The sequence below is a fragment of the Oncorhynchus masou genome, chromosome 1, assembly GCF_036934945.1.
Source record: "Oncorhynchus masou masou isolate Uvic2021 chromosome 1, UVic_Omas_1.1, whole genome shotgun sequence".
NCBI lineage: Eukaryota > Metazoa > Chordata > Actinopteri > Salmoniformes > Salmonidae > Oncorhynchus > Oncorhynchus masou.
The window spans coordinates 34,987,364-35,008,550 of NC_088212.1; the positions used below are offsets into that span (position 1 = coordinate 34,987,364).

At 43.5% G+C, this 21,187-nt stretch overlaps 1 protein-coding gene across 3 annotated transcripts; it reads left to right on the forward strand.

The window, feature by feature from the left end:
* Window positions 1-1,468: 1,468 nt before the first annotated feature.
* Window positions 1,469-21,187, forward strand: LOC135543035 (tissue-type plasminogen activator-like). Of its 3 annotated transcripts, none has more exons than XM_064970155.1 (15): window positions 1,469-1,574; window positions 12,917-13,001; window positions 13,246-13,288; window positions 13,814-13,948; window positions 14,649-14,759; window positions 15,812-15,986; window positions 16,108-16,199; window positions 16,393-16,570; window positions 16,928-17,013; window positions 17,315-17,380; window positions 17,581-17,782; window positions 17,896-18,032; window positions 18,649-18,789; window positions 19,425-19,573; window positions 19,915-21,187. In XM_064970155.1, exons 2-15 carry the CDS (start codon window positions 12,939-12,941, stop codon window positions 20,080-20,082), a joined length of 1,746 nt encoding a protein of 581 aa, XP_064826227.1. In that variant the 5' UTR covers window positions 1,469-1,574; window positions 12,917-12,938; the 3' UTR covers window positions 20,083-21,187. The 3 variants fall into 3 exon arrangements, with proteins under 3 accessions (XP_064826227.1, XP_064826211.1, XP_064826219.1); XM_064970139.1 differs by having other exon boundaries at window positions 1,492-1,574; window positions 12,920-13,001; XM_064970147.1 differs by lacking the exon at window positions 13,814-13,948 and having other exon boundaries at window positions 1,494-1,574.

A 21,187-nucleotide genomic window follows, 5' to 3' on the forward strand; every position in this document is an offset into this window, starting at 1 on the left:
AAAGTGTATAGCTGTAACTTGATATAATTCCAAATGTGCATGCCTTAAACTAACAAAAACCGGAGTTGTAGGCCTAATACCTTCCCTAAGCTTAGTACAAAATTGTGCACCAAACCCTAGAATCATGTTGCGTTGCGCTACATGCCTACAAAAGAGGATCAAAACTGTTTCATTGCATTGGCATTGTGGTCATCACATTCCATTAATTACAGATAATTATTTTGTTGACATGACTTGGTTATAATTGCATCCTTGTTCATCAAGTAGTACGAGCACAACCGTATCGTGACACAATCGGTGACAAACGTGTGTGTGTACTGTAAGTGTGTGTTTGTGTGTGTGTACTGTAAATGTATGCGTGCGTTTCCTCATCAAACCCTGGTGACTCCACACTAATCTAACAGAGAAGGAGTTGACAAAGACATGTTCAATAAACTTCCCCAACCACTAAATTAGTCCATAAAAATAGTTTCCTCTCCCAGTTGAATAAAAGTTAAACAACTTCAGTCATATTCTCCGTAACAGCACACAAGGACAATGTTTTGAAGTCTTTGTAGCAGCCCCTAAAGTGGAGCTGCAATGAAGAAGCTGTAGAATTAGGATTTCTGTTGTTCAATTTCTATTGAATGAGTTGCTATTCAGGACCAAGTTTTTCAAAAGTTATCTATCTGTATTTCGGGTATCAGATAGGGTTAAAGGGCATGGAAATAGAATGAATAGAACAGGGATCCCCATTCAAGTCATTGAGTTGTCTGATCTTTTAATTCTATTTCAATATATCAAAAAATATTTAAAAAACTGGGCCTTGGTGACTGAGTGATTGACAGACTTCCTGAGGATGGGATGGGTCAAGCCAGGGGATTGTGGGATGTCAGAGAACCACAATGGGGTCACAGCCATGGTGCCAGATTCACCACTAACTGGATTTTCATTGGAACTGAACCCACCCTGTCACCGACAGCCTTAACTCTGGCCTGGCCAGGAGCCATGGGGAGGCCAATGCCAACCAGATACACACACACACACACACACACACACACACACACACACACACACACACACACACACACACACACACACACACACACACACACACACACACACACACACACACACACACACACACACAAAGACAGACAGACAGACAGACAGACCAATGCCTCTGGAAATAGTCAAATCATGTATAGTAACAATAGAAAAATCTACGTTTTCAACAGAAGTGACTCAACATATCGAGTGGCAATAAATCATGTTGTGAATACTGATTACCTCATTGACGCTGACCTCATACTCTAGCTATTATACACTATCCGTTATCAGTTGTTTATATGCTCTAATCCGGAGCCACGCCAGATACCCGCCCAAACCGCATCATCATCGGGCAAACCTGCCTCTCTGGCTCGATCATTTCCAAACAACCCTCCCTCTTCCGCAAAAAAAACTAGAGGCTCGGATAAAAACCGAGAGAAGCAGAGCAGCGATCACACTTCATCGTCAACCCGCCCTGGACCCCCGAACCCAACTGTCACTAGAGGGATATTGAGGACTAGGAACATACCATACACCAGGACAAGGTAAGAATATCAATGTCAATACAACCACATTGCCTTCTGTTTTCCAGATTTCAGTTGGTGTTTAGGCTTTTGTAGAAGTGATTGCATGAGACTAAAACATTTTGCGGATTATTTATGTATAGCAAGCAGACTTCCTTCACCATGGAGTGGATTTAGTCCGCTAAATAACAGTTGATTTCTAATGGAATGCCAAAGGATTTCAGTAATAACGTTACTGTACTCAAATGGAATGCCAAAGGATTTCAGTAATAACGTTACTGTACTCAAATGGAATGTCAAAGGATTTCAGAAATAACGTTACTGTACTCAAATGGAATGCCAAAGGATTTCAGTAATAACGTTACTGTACTCAAATGGAATGTCAAATCAAATTTCAATGAACTTTTAACGTTTTTTTCCCACGTTTGTTTTAATCGAGTTTTTCCATGCTTTGCCTTTGTGCATATTTTTAATCTGAATGCATAGGTAGGCTAATTATAATTAAGTCATATTAGCAGTTTCTCATAGGTTGTTGTTTTGGATGCTTAGAATTTTTTTTATTTATCTTATCTATAGATGAGATTACATAGTTGAATCTATACTTTAGTGTTTCCCTTAATTTATTTATCAGGAATATGGACCAATTCAATTACATCTAGATTTGGTTTATAAACTACTGTATGTCCTATGGAGACCTGGGTTCCAATACGTATGTATTTGAGGTATTTAAAATGTTAAAAAATCTGTGTATTTGAGTATTTTAAATTTAACAGTCCAAAACAAATATTTTTATTTGAGTATTTGAATGGTTATTTGTAAAGAAAGTATTTTCAAATAACATTTTCAAATACCTTTGTTAAATGTATGGGAATGTAATTTAGTCAGTGTATTTGAGTATTTTCAAATACTTTACAGGTGTATTTCCAAATACATTTCGATATTCAACTACTTGTCTTTTCAAGGAAAAAATATCTGAATACCTCATTCGAAAATCTATGTAAAAGTAATTGAGATATTTGAAATAGTATTTGAACCCAGGTCTGGACCTATGGGAATTTGGATCAGTTAAGGGTGTAAATGGCAAGCTGATATTTACACACTTGGTTCCTATCGTGTAGGCCAGTTATGCTCCATTACTTACACAATATATAGCGCTCATGTATTTCAGGTCTACAGTGCCTTGCGAAAGTATTCGGCCCCCTTGAACTTTGCAACCTTTTGCCACATTTCAGGCTTCAAACATAAAGATATAAAACTGTATTTTTTTGTGAAGAATCAACAACAAGTGGGACACAATCATGAAGTGGAACGACATTTATTGGATATTTCAAACTTTTTTAACAAATCAAAAACTGAAAAATTGGGCGTGCAAAATTATTCAGCCCCCTTAAGTTAATACTTTTTAGCGCCACCTTTTGCTGCGATTACAGCTGTAAGTCGCTTGGGGTATGTCTCTATCAGTTTTGCACATCGAGAGACTGACATTTTTTCCCATTCCTCCTTGCAAAACAGCTCGAGCTCAGTGAGGTTGGATGGAGAGCATTTGTGTACAGCAGTTTTCAGTTATTTTCCACAGATTCTCGATTAGATTCAGGTCTGGACTTTGACTTGGCCATTCTAACACCTGGATATGTTTATTTTTGAACCATTCCATTGTAGATTTTGCTTTATGTTTTGGATCATTGTCTTGTTGGAAGACAAATCTCCGTCCCAGTCTCAGGTCTTTTGCAGACTCCATCAGGTTTTCTTCCAGAATGGTCCTGTATTTGGCTCCATTCATCTTCCCATCAATTTTAACCATCTTCCCTGTCCCTGCTGAAGAAAAGCAGGCCCAAACCATGATGCTGCCACCACCATGTTTGACAGTGGGGATGGTGTGTTCAGGGTGATGAGCTGTGTTGCTTTTACGCCAAACATAACGTTTTGCATTGTTACCAAAAAGTTCAATTTTGGTTTCATCTGACCAGAGCACCTTCTTCCACATGTTTGGTGTGGCTTGTGGCAAACTTTAAACAACACTTTTTATGGATATCTTGAAGAAATGGCTTTCTTCTTGCCACTCTTCCATAAAGGCCAGATTTGTGCAATATATGACTGATTGTTGTCCTATGGACAGAGTCTCCCACCTCAGCTGTAGATCTCTTCAGTTCATCCAGAGTGATCATGGGCCTCTTGGCTGCATCTCTGATCAGTCTTCTCCTTGTATGAGCTGAAAGTTTAGAGGGACGGCCAGGTCTTGGTAGATTTGCAGTGGTCTGATACTCCTTCCATTTCAATATTATCGCTGGCACAGTGCTCCTTGGGATGTTTAAAGCTTGGGAAATCTTTTTGTATCCAAATCCGGCTTTAAACTTCTTCACAACAGTATCTCGGACCTGCCTGGTGTGTTCCTTGTTCTTCATGATGCTCTCTGCGCTTTTAACGGACCTCTGAGACTATCACAGTGCAGGTGCATTTATACGGAGACTTGATTACACACAGGTGGATTGTATTTATCATCATTAGTCATTTAGGTCAACATTGGATCATTCAGAGATCCTCACTGAACTTCTGGAGAGAGTTTGCTGCACTGAAAGTAAAGGGGCTGAATAATTTTGCACGCCCAATTTTTCAGTTTTTGATTTGTTAAAAAAGTTTGAAATATCCATTAAATGTCGTTCCACTTCATGATTGTGTCCCACTTGTTGTTGATTCTTCACAAAAAAATACAGTTTTATATCTTTATGTTTGAAGCCTGAAATGGTGGCAAAAGGTCGCAAAGTTCAAGGGGGCCGAATACTTTTGCAAGGCACTGTATACCATTATTGTCACCTGATGGTGGATGGCTCCGCACCTTGGCACATGTAGGCTATGTTGGGAGTGACAGAGTTAGTCAGTCAAAGGAATTCACCTATTAGTGCTTTCTCACTGCTCAAAACAACAACTGCTGACCATTCCCTGCCACATCTCTCTCTCCCACATTCCTCTCCCCTTCCATCACAAATCTTTCACACCCAAACTCATCTCTCTTTCTCCATCCCTCCACCTCTCTCGCCATTCTTCGCTCTCTATCCCTCTCTCTCAACCTAATACTCCCCTCACATTTTGTTTCATACCGTCATCTCTCTCCCACCTTTCTCTCCAGTGTTCATCTCACTATCCCGCTCTCATTTCATCATCCATCAGTTCTCTCAGTAATCAACAGCTCTAGAATGAGGTCATTCTTAAACTTCTTGTTGCAAATAGTTGTAACAAGTGAAGCAGTGTTATTTCAGATAACAGGACAGAGATTACACTGAGAAAATGTTTCTTGGAATGTGGTTCCCTGGAGGTAGCTGTGTGTGTATGTGTACAGTTGAAGTCGGAAGTTTACATACACCTTAGCCAAATACATTTAAACTCAGTTTTTCACAATTCCTGACATTTAATCCTAGTAAAAATTCCCTGTCTTGGGTCAGTTAGGATCAACACTTTATTTTAAGAATGTGAAATGTCAGAGACACTCAATTAGTATTTGGTAGCATTGCCTTTAAATTGTTTAACTTGGGTCAAACATTTCGGGTAGCCTTCCACAAGCTTCCCACAATAAGTTGGTTGAATTTTGGCCCATTCCTCCTGACACAGCTGGTGTAATTGAGTCAGGTTTCTAAGCCTCCTTGCTCACACACGCTTTTTCAGTTCTGCCCACAAATTTCCTATAGGATTGGGGTCAGGGCTTTGTGATGGCCACTCCAATACCTTGACTTTGTTGTCGTTAAGCTATTTCGCCACAACTTTGGGAGTATGCTTGGGGTCATTGTCCATTTGGAAGACCCATTTGCGACCAAGCTTTAACTTCCTGACTGATGTCTTAAGATATTGCTTCAATATATCCACATACTTTTCCTACCTCATGATGCCATCTATTTTGTGAAGTGCACCAGTCCCTCCTGCAGGAAAACACCCCCCCCCCCCGTGCTTCACAGTTGGGATGGTATTCTTCGGCTTGCAAGCATCCCCCTTTTTCCTCCAAACATAACGATGGTCATTATGGCCAAACAGTTCAATTTTTGTTTCATCAGACCAGAGGACATTTCTCAAAAAGTATGATCTTTGTCCCCATGTGCGGTTGCAAACTATAGTCTGGCTTTTTTATGGCAGTTTTGAAGCAGTGGCTTCTTCCTTGCTAAGCGGCTTTTCAGGTTATGTTGATACAATACTTGTTTTACTGTGGATATAGATACTTTTGTACCTGTTTCCTCCAGCATCAACACAAGGTCCTTTGTTCTGGGATTAATTTGCACTTTTGGTAACAAAGTACATTCATTTCTAGGAGACAGAACATGTCTCCTTCCTGAGAGGTATGATGGCAGCGTGTTCCCATGGTGTTTATACTTGCATACTATTGTTTGTCCGAATGAACTTGATACTTTCAGGCATTTGGAAATTGCTCCTAAGGATGAATCAGACTTGTGGAGGTCTACAATTTTATTTCTGAGGTATTTTCCCATGATGTCAAGCAAAGAGGCACTGAGTTTGAAGGTAGGCTTGAAATACATCCACAGGTACACCTCTAATTGAGTCAAATGATGTCAATTAGAAGCTTCTAAAGCCACGACATAATTTTCTGTAATTTTCCAAGCCGTTTAAAGGCACTGTCCACTTAGTGTTTGTAAACTTCTGACCCACTGGAATTGTGATACAGTGACTTATAAGTGAAATAATCTGTCTGTAATTGTTGGAAAAATTACTTGCGTCATGCACAAAGTATATGTCCTAACCACCTTGCCAAAACTATAGTTTGTTAGCAAGAAATGTGTGGAGTGATTGAAAAACAAGTTTTAATGACTCCAACCTAAGCGTATGTAAACTTCCGACTTTAACTGTATGTGTGCGTGTGTTGGTTCCACCTTGTGCCTGACTAGCCCTGTATATAATTGTAGGCTTTAAGCAGCTCTTTTAACTTGGGATTTCCTCTGGACAGCATCTCTCAGTACTACAGCACACTCTTAGTGTCCTCGGATACACTGTGAATGAACGAGACAAACATGAGGTGGCTCACATGCACCACCATCAGGACAGGGTCCCTTCCAGGAACCGGCTGACGATTAAGGGGCTACATAGTAGTCCAAACTCAGCTATGTTGCTTAGTAACAAGTTGATCCCAGATCATTGCTTACGGATCAGTGCATTTACTGCATTCTTTGCTCTGAATGAGTATCGTAGTCTGTTATTGAGTATTGTAGTGGGTTGTGTCACCAGGCATTGTGTGGTGATGCTCTGTCTCAGTGCACTCAGTGCTCTGTCTGATTCACAGGTCATGAGTGACTGGCCTTCTGTGGTCACTGGTCGGCCAGTCTGTCTGGTCATAGAGTGATACGTTTAGTGAGTTTCATTTGTTAGACAATGGGTGCTCTATTTGATATGTCTAATTTCAAAATGTGATCTGATGGCTCTTTATGTATAATCTCTCTATCTATCCATCCATTGGCCCATCCTTCTTCCCTATTTACTCTACCCTTTCTCTAAACAGTCTACGTTTGATGATTCAACTATTCTCTCCATACAGCTAGCTGCGGTCGACTCATTCACTACCCTGCTGACTTCAGGGGGTTGCTTTCCCCTCTTTCTCCTCTTTTTATTCTGTTTCTTTTTCACTTTTCCCTCTTTCTCTCTAACCTTTTTTCTCTTATGTCGCTCCTTTCTCTTTCGCCTGAATCTCTACTTTTTCTTCTCATCTTTCTTCTCTCCCTCTTCTCCCCCTTCCCTCTCTCTAAACCGGAATGTTTTTCTGTGGCTACGTTCACCGTCTCTCTGATGAACAGAGCAGGTGTTATACCGTAGATGGATCCCATATTGTACCCTATTTCCTATTTAGTGCACTACTTTTGTCCAGAGCCCTTGTAGTGCAATAAATAAAGAATAGCGTGCCATTTGTCACACAGAGACCACAATGGCCCCTCTGTAGTAGACCCCCACACCAGACCCCCTTTAGAGGGGTTTAGATAAAGACCCCGGTATAGTAGGCATGGCTCCAGCCAAGTAGCTTACCATACCTAAGTAACACATAGTGTCATCACAGTGTTAGGTCAGTGGCCATAGGCAGACGTCAGATTTCATGACATGTGTTATATCATTATTATGACACAGTTAATAACTTAGTGTAGTCCTTATGATAGTGTGGGCACAACATATCCAGTGTCTCGTCCCCAAAAAGTAATGACGAGACATTGTCGCGTGTGTGCACCCTCTCTGGCCTTTAGGTCACCAGGCTGCTCGTTATGGCGCACACCTGTCACCATTGTTACGTGCACCTGTGCGTCATCAGACTCACCTGGACTCCATCACTTCCCTGACTACCTGCCCTATATTTGTCACTCCCTTTGGTTCCTTCTCCAGGCGTTATTGTTTCTGTTCCTGTGTCAAGTCTGTGCGTTGTTTGTGTTTTCTTGTTGTGTATTATATTACGTTTATTTATTAAAACACTCACTCCCTGAACTTGCTTCCTGACTCTCAGCGCACACGTTACAGACATGGAAAATAAGACTATTGTAGAGTATTGGAAACAAACCTAGGAAGAGAAGGAAAGGAAGATAATTAGCTAGAACCAAACCACATGTGCGTATCATTCTAGTTCACTCTGGTTCAATGTGATGCTATTCGGATCACTCCTATGGCTGCCTGGTTTCCCTCAGTGCAGAGTAAACTCTGTTATAACTGTGTTAAGGGTATGCCATCATGGCACATATATATGCACAGTCCCATACACCATAACATACACACACAGCTCCCTATGTCTACAACTGTTTTCTTCTTTTCAAATCAATTCATTAAGATTTATTAGTATGGGAAAATAATATTTTACCAACAGCAACGTCAGTATTATTGTATAACTACACACTTTGAAGTTGTTTCCTCTAGTTAGTTCTTATCCTCACTCTAGCTGCTGTAGATCAGTATTTCAAAACATCCTTATTCAGTTTGATGATCGTCCTGATGTTTGACTAGAGTACTGTGTACTGCTGTGCTGAGTTAAGTAAAACACCAACCTCTGACCCTAACACCTACGCCTTACTTCGTTATATCCCTTGAGAGGTGAAATGGCCGCTGTCTGAGTCTCTATCTGCTGAAGCATTCCTGTGGTCACCGGTCAGCATGTCACCCATCCTTACTGTACAGGTCGGCTAGGTCACTCAGACTGACAGGGGGAGTAGGAGCTGTGTTCAGCACTTTGAGACAATTCTGTTAGCGTAATCAGAATCAGAATCACCATTATTCGCCAAGTCTGCTGCATGACTAAACACTGAAAGGAAATTAAGCTAAGGACTTACCTGCATACTGATGTGGTTGTTGTGGGGGAGTTTGATTCGTTTGTGTGTCTGAATATTAGCCTATTGTTCTGGTTTGAGGCTGATGCTCTTGATGGTCTATAACTGACTAAACTCCAACAGCAGGCTTCAACAGTCTCTCATTCACATCAACACTCAGACTTGATCTACTAAGAGAGCAGAGGTTTCCTCTGGCCCTCATGGGTCTGAAGGGAATATACGGTCATACATTTTTCGGTAGAAACCACTAGCTAACTAGGTGGGACAGACAATTGCCTCCTAATCCGTGCTAGGAAATGAATTAAACTCTCATCAACTAAAAGCGAGAGAAAAAAACAAATGCCAATTGTTTCCCTTTTTATCTTGTAAAATGCTGCCAACAAAATAGGGCTGTGCAACTATATATATGTGTTTGTGTTTTAGTGTGGGTGCATGTGTGTGTGTTGGATCTTGCAAGAGCTGGTTTAGTAGAATCATTGCCAGGCCACAAACCTACACAGACACACCGCATTGTGGGATTATCAAACAGCAATTGATAATCCTGTGGTGTCTGAGGCAGCCTCGCTTTATGACGTGTGTGTGTGTGTGTGTGTGTGTGTGTGTGTGTGTGTGTGTGTGTTATAGACACATGTTAATGATAGAAGAAGTCTGCTGCATGACTAAACGTGTGTGTGGGTCTGGACATGGGGACTACACTCTTAGAAAAAAGCAGAACATAAAATGGTTACTCGGCTGTCCCCATGAGAGAACCCTTTGAAGAACTATTTTTGGCTACAGGTAAAACCCTTTTGGTTCCATGTAAAACCCTTTCTACAGAGGGTTATACATGGAACCCAAAAGAGGTCTACCTGGAACCAAAAAGGGTTATACCTGGAACCAAAAAGGGTTATCCTATGGGGACAGCCAAATAACCTTTTTGGAACCCTTTTTTGCTAAGAGTGTATGTGTGTGTGACAGATAAAGCATAAAAGTGAGTGACATGGGACACACAGGCTCAGTGTTAGCAGGAAACATATGGCCTGGTCTGACAGACTAGAGGGAGGGACGGTAGGAAACAGAGAACAGAACACAGCGGAACAGCTGCACCAAGGAAACCGGGAAGGAAACTAAACCCAGCGAGGAAAAACTCATGCTCTGCCAGAGAGGCTCAGCTAGGGTATAGAAAACACCGCCTGAATACACCTGGGGGTTTCCTCCAGCTGAGAAACACCTGGCTTGAAAGGGATATGTACCCTTCTCTCTCTCTCTCTGTGTGTGTATGTGTGTGTGTGTGTGTGTGTGTGTGTGTGTGTGTGTGTGTGTGTGTGTGTGTGTGTGTGTGTGTGTGTGTGTGTGTGTGTGTGTGAGTTCCACAAGTACAGTCCTGCAGTCATCCCAGTGAAAGACTCAGGGAGTCTTTTTTCCAGGAACATCTTGTCTTTGTGTCTTGTGAGTTGATTAGCTTCACGTTCCTGAGCTGTGTGTGTGTGTTTGCCAGCGTTGCAGTTTGACCTCATTTATATCAAAACAACAGCGCTATTAGCCCAGTCAGACACATATGATGAGTCAGACAACCGCCAGCCGGCTGCGGTGTGTGTGTGTGTGTGTGTGTGTGTGTGTGTGTGTGTGTGTGTGCGTCTGAAGTTTATATGTTGGTCTTGGTCCCATCCAATGACCACAGTGCTGGATTCTTCTTCAGTCTCTTTTCACTCTTTCCATCTTCCTTGAACTTTCTAGGTTTATCACCTTTTGTCTTTCTCCTTTGTCTTCCCCCCTCTCTCTAAGGTTGAGTCATGGTTAGTCACAGTTGACAGAGAGGCAATGGTTCCTAACAGGGTTTTGCAGTGCATCTCCAATCTGACATGTATGTTTATAGAGAGAAGTAGATTCATTCACATTTTATTCCAATGACTGTGATATGTGGTTGTCTTACAATCCCTAGTTGAATGCACTTACTGTATGGCGCTCTGGATAAGAGCGTCTACGAAGTGACCTAAATGTAAAATTCCATTAGCAGACACTCTTATCCAGAGCAACCTACAGTGTTGCCAAATAGCACGATCATCACAACTCCGCCATCACCACACATAAAAAAAAAAACCTAAGTTATAAATGTCAGTTTAAACTAAGTGTGTTGTGTGGTTAGTCGCGAGTGAAAAAAAGGCTTTTTGGAGTCAGACTCTGTAAAGTTGCCGGTCATTTCCCCCCTCTTCTCATCTCTCTGTGTTGTCGTGAGTCATTCTACCCGCCCTACATCTGCTCGTCTCTTTAGGAACCGCTTCCATACTGCCCTGGTTTGGAATGTTGGGAAAGGGCTTCAGCAATGATTTGTCAGCTCACACACTCAGATACACGCATACACAGCTCTTTAGACTTCCCCTTGCATGTCCGGCTGTGTTTGGGTTGTTTGACACTGTTCTTTGTTCCTTAGGATTAAGGGCTATGGTCTCTGTTAGACACTCATTCACTGGAGGGAGAGAGAAAGAGTGAAGAGGGTCTCTGTCCTGTTTATCCCAGAGGGAGCACAATCTTGTAAACACAGCGAACAATGGTTATGAGTAGGGAGGTGAGACGAGGACAGGGGGCAGGAGGTAGGGGCAGAGGACAGGGTGCAGGAGGTAGGGGCAGAGGACAGGGTGCAGGAGGTAGGGGCAGAGGACAGGGGGCAGGAGGTAGTGGCAGAAGTTCTGCAGAGGTACAAAGGAAACATTTTCTTTATTTAAGCTTTATTTAACTAGGCAAGTCGGTTAAGAACAAATTCTTATTTACAATGACGGCCTACCAGGGAACAGTGGGTTAACTGCCTTGTTCAGGGGCAAAACAGCATATTTTTACCTGGTCAGCTCTGGGATTCAAACCAGCAACCTTTCGGTTACTGGACCAATGCTCTAAACATTAGGCTACCTGCCACCCCATGTTATGTATCAAACTACAGGATACATTTTCTGTCATCAAAGTTCTTTCCAACATAAACACAGACTCACTCTGTTGATTCTGATACTGTACATGCAGTTGGCATCAGTATGACTTCCGCACACGCACGCACACACACACACACACACACACACACACACACACACACACACACACACACACACACACACACACACACACACACACACACACACACACACACACACACACACACACAAATGCTACTCCACGCCCACGGACCTTAGTTTCTTCTCCGTAATGACTTTGGATCTGAGTAACTCCCCCACCAAATGTGAAAACATTAGGGGACGCCTGATTGGTCCAGAAACCGATGGGTTGGGCCAGAGTTGGACAATATGTCATTGGCTTTGATATTCTGATTGGTTAGAGACGATCCAATCGCTGATTACTTTGTTTTGTAAACGCCCCTCGTGCACCTCATCACCACAAACGACTTCAATGAAGTTAGTTTCAGACTTCAGGATGTAGCATACGACAGAGCAGCGGAAGAGCCATCAGCAATGCCCTCCAATTCCCCAAAACATTACACCTTTCTCCTTCTTTTACTCAAAGGAAAGGAAAGGTCAGGGTCAGGGTTTGAGGAAGGGTTAGTATTGAAGAGTCCATCCATCCTCTACACACAGAGTATTATAATGGTGACATCAAATCGAATCACATTTTATTGGTCGCATTCATATAATTAGCAGATGTTATTGTGGGTATAGTGAAATGCTTGTGTTCCTAACTCCAACAGTGCAGTAGTATCTAACAATTCACAACAATACACACTAATCTAAAAGTAAAAGAATGGAATTAAGAAATATATAAATATTAGATCGAGCAATGTGGTAGTGGCATTGACTAAAATACAGTAGAATAGAATACAGTATATGCATATGAGATGAGTAAAGCAGAATGTAAAAATGATGTAATCATTATTAAAGTGACTACTGTTCCATTACTAAAGAGGCCAGTGATTCCAAGTCTATGTACACAGGGCAGAATCTTCTAAGGTGCAGGGTTACGTAACCGGGTGGAAGCCGGCTAGTTGGACCTATTGTTCACTAGGATATGTTTTGAACCCAATGACTTGACTTGTCCTGAAACAACCAAAATAGTCTCTTTCACATAGCTCAGTAAAACCTTTACTTATGTATGTTCCAGCAGAAAAGATCCAGACACAACCATGGCCAGAATATTGGGACTGCTGCTCTTCCTGTCAGCTCTCTGCTGCTCCCTAGCAGACAAAGTAGGTACCACACCCACTGCACTAACCACAGCTACAGAAAGATATAGAAGTTGCCCTTTGGTGCAGGTCTAAGATCAGCTTAACCTCTCAAAATGCGTCAGGTGGAAAATGCTAAACTGACCATAGATCTGCGTCTAGAGTTAACTTCATCACTACTGTTGCCATGCAGACAGTTAACTTCATCACTACTGTTTGTTGGTACTGTGGAGCTTTGAAATCACTTCTCTTACCTCTCCCGTGGCAGATTGAGCTCCGTCGCGCGAAGAGAGGGACACGCTACTATAGAGGTGAGCTTGGATCGCCCGCTCTACCCTCTACAACTGGGTCAATCTACCCTCACCCTCTGTGTTAGCTACAATCAATCATTTGTTTGTGTGTCACTTACACCTTGTCTTTGAATCTGACTGTCTCTCTTGTAGTAAATGACTCATGTTTGTCTCTCTCTGTGTGTATGTCTGTCTCTCTGTCTTTGTGTCTTTGTCTCTGTCCGTGTGTGTGTGTGTGTGTGTGTGTGTGTGTGTGTGTGTGTGTGTGTGTGTGTGTGTGTGTGTGTGTGTGTGTGTGTGTGTGTGTGTGTGTGTGTGTGTGTGTGTGTGTGTGTGTGTGTGTGTGTGTGTGTGTGTGTGTGTGTGTGTGTATGTGTGTCTGTCCCTTTACCTGTGTGGGTGTGTATGTCTCTGTGTGTGTCTCTGTCCCTTTACCTGTGTGGGTGTGTATATCTCTGTGTGTGTCTGTGTGTCTGTCTGCCTGTCTGTCTATCTGTGTGTGTGTGTGTGTGTGTGTCTGTGCCTGTGTATGTGTGTGTGTCTTAGCGCGTTGTGTGGATGGCCAGTCAGCTGCGGTGCGTGGTTATGGGGACACATGGATGAGATGGAGGGGCCAGCGTGTGGAGTACTGCCGCTGTGCATCACAAGGACGAGAGCGCTGTCACTACGTGCCCGTCATCAGTGAGTGGAAACACAGACACACTTACACATAGATATAGATACAGACCAACACACACACGCTCACAAACCCCCACACCGTCTAGGCCGGCTGTTACTAGTTACTGTTCAGCCTGTAATTTCTGCCTGTGTATGTGTCTTGTTCTCTTTTCCAGTCTTCCTTTTCCACTGTTTGTCTTTGTTGGATCAACAGTAGTCCCATCCCCCTCCCTCTGTCTGTCTGCCCCCATCTCGCCGCTCTCTATTTACAGTACCTCTCTCTTCTGTTTCCTTACTTCCTCCACAATGGAGAGTGGTTGGTGTCGTGGAGAGAGTGGGTGCGGTCTAGGATGGAGAGTCATTAGAACACTCACCCATTGTGACTTTCACCATGTTTTAACACTCTTGGCACAAACCCTCCCGTAAACACATCCCTTCACCCCGACTGCACAACGCTGTGAGGCATGACCACCCTCTCTGATGACAGACAAATCACTTCCATATTCCCCCGCCTGTGTGAGGTTGTGCACTGTCAACAGAGAAATTGGAGGTTCTGACAAAGGGAAATGATGAGCATTTGTGACGCAAAAGAGGCTATGAGATTTGCGCTGCAGCAAGTCATTGTTGTTCGAGAAAGAGAAGAGGTGTGTAAAATAAAATCCGACATGTCTGACCATCCCTCTCTACATCCCTATCACCCCCCCCCCCCTCTGCGCCCCTGTAGCCTGCTATCAGTCAAGGTGCTACAACGGGGGAACCTGTAAGGAGGCGGTCTACTCCTCTGACTTCCTGTGCCAGTGTCCACCAGGCTTCACAGGAGCCCAGTGTGAGATCAGTAAGTAGAACACGTTCAGAGATCACACCTACAATACACTGTCAATAAATACTTCTCCTCTGGGCCCATAATGCTACTGAATAACAAGGACAAGGGGATAGGACCAGTTTCCATTCTATCCCCTAGTCCTTATATAGATTCATTTAGCACTATATAGCACCACTATAAGTGGAATAACACAACCTTAGCGCCGGGCTAATTTGGCTGTACCCTGCTGCACTGCTATCGAGTCTTATCTAGTACTATCTAGTAGTAATCTTGGTTACCATCATCATTAGACCAGTAGACACGCAGGAAATGGTAGAATGCAATCCTGCTACAATGACTCATAGCTGTTATGGAGTTGTGGTCTGTGGGCCAGCCGGGAGAAAATCTGAAACTCTATGGAACCCAGTGGTTTGCTGACATAAATCAGTTTGTTTTATTCCGTTTGGAGGCTGTTGTAGACACCCTACCCACTCATCATTCATGTAAATTCCAAATAACATGTTGACTTTTTAATGAGTGCGTTCACAGCCAAATGAGTGAACCCAGAGTCATATCATGTGACATCATTCACCAATGGTCATTTGTTGAAACCACAGCGGCCAAACTCTCCACATATGACTCTGAGTGAGCCTAGCCAGATCCGTATACTCTCTGAATGAGTTTAATCAATACTCATGCGTGTGTCATTTCATGGATACCATAAGGTCAGGGAGCCAAAACACAGTAGAGATGTGTGAGTGAGTCCTTAGTCATGTAACCATGATGCAGGACGACAGGAGGATGACAGACACACAGAGAGACTATCAGATCAACATGGTTGTTAGGATGTGGTTCCTCATAGATACCAATGACGGTGTCCAAAATGCCACCCTATTCCCGGCGTAGTGCTCTACTTTGGACCAGAAACCTTAGTGCACTGGTCAAAAGTAGTGCGCTATAAAGGAAATGGGGTGCCATTTGGGACATAACCTATGTGTTTGGATGGCTGGATTGTACAGGCTAATTTCTCTCTCTCTCTCTCTCTCTCTCTCTCTCTCTCTCTCTCTCTCTCTCTCTCTCCACAGACACCAATGAGAAGTGCGTGGTGGGCCAGGGTAAAGGGTACCGTGGTACGTGGAGTATCAGTCGGATTGGCTCAGAGTGTATCAACTGGAACTCTACCACCCTCAGAGGGAAGAAGTTCACCGCCAAGAAACCAGAGGCTAACAGCCTGGGGCTGGGCAACCACAACTTCTGCAGGTACACACACACGCACACACACACGCACGCGCACACACGCGCACACACGCACGCATGCACACACACACAAAAATCAAGCCTTCTAGATCAATTTTCCTCTCCCCTGTTCTCTCTCTCTCAGGAATCCAGACAATGATACTAAGCCATGGTGTTATGTCTACAAGGGAAACCAAATAGTCTGGGAGTTCTGTACTATCTCCAGCTGCCCAGCAGGTAATAACATGATTAACTATGATACCATTATAGTGTACCAGTATTCGGTTACATTGTTGCCTTGCCAAACTATGACAAGAGGCTAAATCAAAAACAGATTGGCACCCAATTTGCTTTACTGACTAACGTTATTTGGTCCACAGAGTAAATTAAATCTGAGGTCATCTGCGCCTCACCCTGTGTGTTTTTCCAGACCAGAGGCCAGTGGAGTGTGTGCAGGCCTCGGGGCAGACGTACAGGGGGACGAAGGCCGTCACTAAGAGGGGCTCCAGCTGTCTTCCCTGGGACTCACCCCTCATCACCCGCAAGTTCTACAACGCATGGAGGTCTGACGCCAAACAGCTGGGGCTGGGGAGTCACAACTTCTGCAGGTAGGATCAGAAGCGTACACAAACTCTCTCTTTCGCGCACATATAAACCCCAGGAGGTTGGTGGCACCTTAATTGGGGAGGACAGGCTCATGGTAATGGCTGGATTGGTCTGAAATACATCAAACACATGGTTTCCATTTGCTCCGTATTATGATCCGTCCTCCCCTCAGCAGCCTCCACTGATATGCACACACACACACACACACACACACACACACACACACACACACACACACACACACACACACACACACACACACACACACACACACACACACACACACACACACACACACACACACACACACACACACACACACACACACACTTATACACTCTCTTCTGGCTCTCTTACAGGAACCCCGACGGTGATCTGGGCCCCTGGTGTCACGTCTACAAGAACATGAAGCTGACCTGGGAACTCTGCGATATCACCAAATGCAGTGAGTAACCCGTTACCATGACTACATTCCAATAATATCGGCCGCAATACGCATCATAGTCCTCTCATGTGCCGGTCAAATGGCCACTGTCTCTTCTGCCAAGTATTTCCATCACCGTCATTACCAACAGTAGCTTACTGTATTGCACATGATAACTAAGAAGACGAGTCAATGTCTGTCAGGATTGTAGTGAGTGAAATGTGTAGGAGGTTCAATTAAGTACAATTGCAACTGTAGTCACACTGTATGAGTACTTGATATTTAATGTCATACTGAACAGTATCTGTTGTTTGTATTTTAGCGAGGAGACCAACCACCATTACTACTCTAGGCCCCAGGGCTCCCACCAGCAACAACAACAACAGAGGTAGGACAGCCACAAAATAACACATCCAATTCACCTCTACACAGCGTTTCTCCTCCTCCACACCTCCCACTCTCCTTCTATTCCTCATCCACACCTTCCACTCACCTGGGCTCCTCAGCTCTTCTTCCCATGAATGTTGAGGTTTTTCTATCTACAAACAGAAAACAAAATCTAATACAAAGGCCGTCCCCCGCGGGTAGGTACCTGTGGCCAGCGTGCTGACAACAATCTCCCCTCCTTCCGTATCCTGGGAGGAGCCCGGAAGAGTGACATCACAGAGCAGCCATGGCAAGCAGCCATAAACGTGTACCGGCCCAGAAACAAAGCACACCTCTTCCTGTGTGGAGGGGTCCTTATAGACTCCTGCTGGGTCCTCTCTGCTGCACACTGCTTCGACGACGGGTAGGTCTAGTACACACACTCATGCACGCATTCACACACATACACACGCATCCACGCACGCAGTGCACACCCACACACATGGGTGTAACTCAGTGATCTGCTGTCTCCGTCAGGTTTAAACCAGAGCGGCTGCAGGTGGTTCTAGGCAGGACGTTTCGTAAGAACTCCTCCAGCAGTGAGCAGATCTTTGAGGTAGAGAAGTACTGGAGCCACGAGAAGTACAACAAGACGACCTTTGACAACGACATTGGTGAGCCAATGCAATGTTAAAGGCCCAGTGCAGTCAATATTCAGTTTTCCTGTGTTTTGGATCACATTGTACATAAGCTGATGAAAATAATGTCAGTGTCATTTCCTGTTAGTTGCTGGTTGAAAATACAATTGATATAGGACCTCCTAATCAGCCTGTTTGCATGGGCGGGAGTTTTGGCTTGCCTGGTGACAATACCAGGCGGAAAATTGGTTAATAGACCGATAACAAAGAGAGTTCCAAATCTCTCTGCCAATAACAGCTAGTTTTCAGTTTTCCCCTCCCCACTCAGACCACTCCCAGACAGTCCTAGCTAAATTCTCTCATGAGAAATAGTTTTTTACTAAAAAGCAATTTTTGTCAATTTTAATAGACAACTATTACGATTATTAAGGTAGTTGATTGACACCCAGAAATGATTTGAAATGAAAATGTCTGCATTTGGGCCTTTAAGCACTGACACGTCAATCCTTAATAATAACCATGACTAATGGTTATGACATGGCTATGACATGATTATGTAGCATATATGTAGCACATAGTATAGGGCAATTACTCATTCTCTCCCGGTCCTCCTCCCCCTCGGTGCCCTCTCCTCATCCTCTTCCTCCCTCAGTCTTGATGAAGTTGAAGAGTGATATTGGCCTGTGTGCTGTGAACTCGCCGGAGGTCCTACCCGCCTGTCTGCCTGACCCAGGCCTGGTACTGCCCGACTGGACCGAGTGTGAGATCTCTGGCTACGGCAAGGAGAAAGAGTGTAAGACAGACATCATCCTTTCTTGGAATTCTTAATCTCTTTTTTAAAACTGGTTCTATGGTTTATTTTCTGTAGCCTAAATCACACAGAATCATTTTTAAATACCTAAGGCAGTGTTTCTTAATCCTGGTCATAGGTACATAGGGGGGACATTTGTATTTGCCCTAGCATTACACTCCTGATTCCACTAATCAAAAGGTTGATGATGAGTTGATAAGAGGAATCAGGTGTGTAGTGCTAGCTAGGGCAAAACTAAACCTTTACAGGATTAAGAAACACTGACCTAAGGGAATACATGCATCCATTTAATACAGTATCTTCTGACGATAACCCTTGACATCTTTTTTTATGTAGTCTAGAGATGTAACAGTGTGCTATAGTCTATAGGTGCATTTTTTTTTTTTTTTTAACCTTTATTTAACCAGGCAAGTCAGTTAAGAACAAATTCTTATTTTCAATGAAGGCCTGGGAACAGTGGGTTAACTGCCTGTTCAGGGGCAGAACGACACATTTGTACCTTGTCAGCTCGGGGGTTTGAACTCGCAACCTTCCGGTTACTAGTCCAACGCTCTAACCACTAGGCTACCCTGCCGCCCCAGGAGGAATGAATCTAATACCCTCCCCTCTCCCCATAGTTGATGCGATGTACTCTGAGCGGGTGAAGAGGGGTCACGTGAGGTTGTGGCCTCAGGACCGCTGTGTCCCTACTGTCTTATCTGAACGTGTGGTCACCTCCAACATGCTGTGTGCCGGGGACACCCGGGGTCTGGACGACGCCTGCAAGGTGAGGAGCGCTCTTTTTCTTCCTTCTCCTAACACTCTCTGCCTGCATCCCAAATGGCGCCCTATTCCTTATATAGTGCATTTGTCCATAGTAGTGCACTATATACGTATGTAGGGAATAGGGTGCCATTTGGCACGTAGTATGCAGCCCTAAGCCCCAAACACTCTCTGCAACACTCAGCACTTAAATAGCTAGTTAGCTGGTACGGTTGAAACAAGTATGTGTCATGTTGGATGTTAGTACTACTGCAAATCTTTATCAAATGGAACTGTATGCCTACTGCTGAACCATGACTGAACCACAACTGACCCATGTCCCTCGTCGCCTCCGCTCCTCTACAGGGGGACTCTGGTGGTCCTCTTGTCTGTCCCAAGGATGGGAGGATGACTCTGATGGGGCTGATCAGCTGGGGAGATGGCTGTGGGAAGAAAGACACGCCTGGGGTGTACACACGTGTTACACAATACACTGACTGGATCAGCAGCAAGAAACAGGAAACTAGCCAGTAAACAAACACACAAACACATGCACATACACACACCCTGGAGAGAACTTGTGAGAGAATTCATCTGACTCCATCATCAGAGAATTCATCAGACTCCTGTCCATCAATCGCAATGAATGCCTTAACAAAGGAATAGACAACCACTTAACGCACGAAAGGAACTGCCAGTACTCCAGTACATTCTGTGTAAGCATTGTTTTACTCTTGTGCTTAGAGGTAGGATGCAGTAAGGTCAGAAAAAACTAAGAAAACTATGTCTCCAAAGTGAATAGACTGTTAATCAGTCCAGCTCAGTGCCTTCCAGCTGATTCCTGTTCTACCCAGAGCTATATATCTCCATATGCAGCTCACAGAATGTTGGACATTTACTTTGCACACAAGGTTCCATAGGAATGTAAATAGCCACTCCAATTAACATTTTTCAGTTCATTTAGAGGGATTTTTACATTGGTGACTTGCTGTCTGAATGTTGCCATGTTACATCAGTGCATATGTTACCCAATCCCACTATAACATTAACCACAAGACAATCTGCTGGATCAGAGTCAATGTATGACAGCGGCTGCATTCCAAACTGATTCTTGAACTGCATGAACAAAGGGGTTGAGTTGTCGAATTGGAATAAAGCCAGAGCCTGAACACAGCCACCATTATCTGTCTCCATTCCATAAGCGTTGGGTTGAGCCCAGCGATCAGCATGTACAGTATTTTAATGTTGGTTTTATGTTGAAAAGGACTGGGAGGTGTTTGCAATGACTGGGTGTATGTACTGTATCTAACATAAGCTCTTTGCTTGCAAAGCACTTGGACTCCACTTCCCTCCCGTAGTATAGTATTTGGTTATGTTTGAGTGGGTGGTCATATTATGTAGTATCTCATAAACATACACTCTCAAGGACAGTAATGTTTTATTTGATTTTACTTGTGTGTATTAAGTTAATATTTATGTCTATTAATATTACACTTTTTTTCTACTGTAATAGTTTATGTTTTTTTAGTAGTTCAATGTGTTGTGTTTTGGAATTGCTGTTTATGTTGATCATTTATTCTGGGGCTATCATAAGAATGACATACGCCCGTCTCTTGAAATAAAAAAACATTTAAGTGAA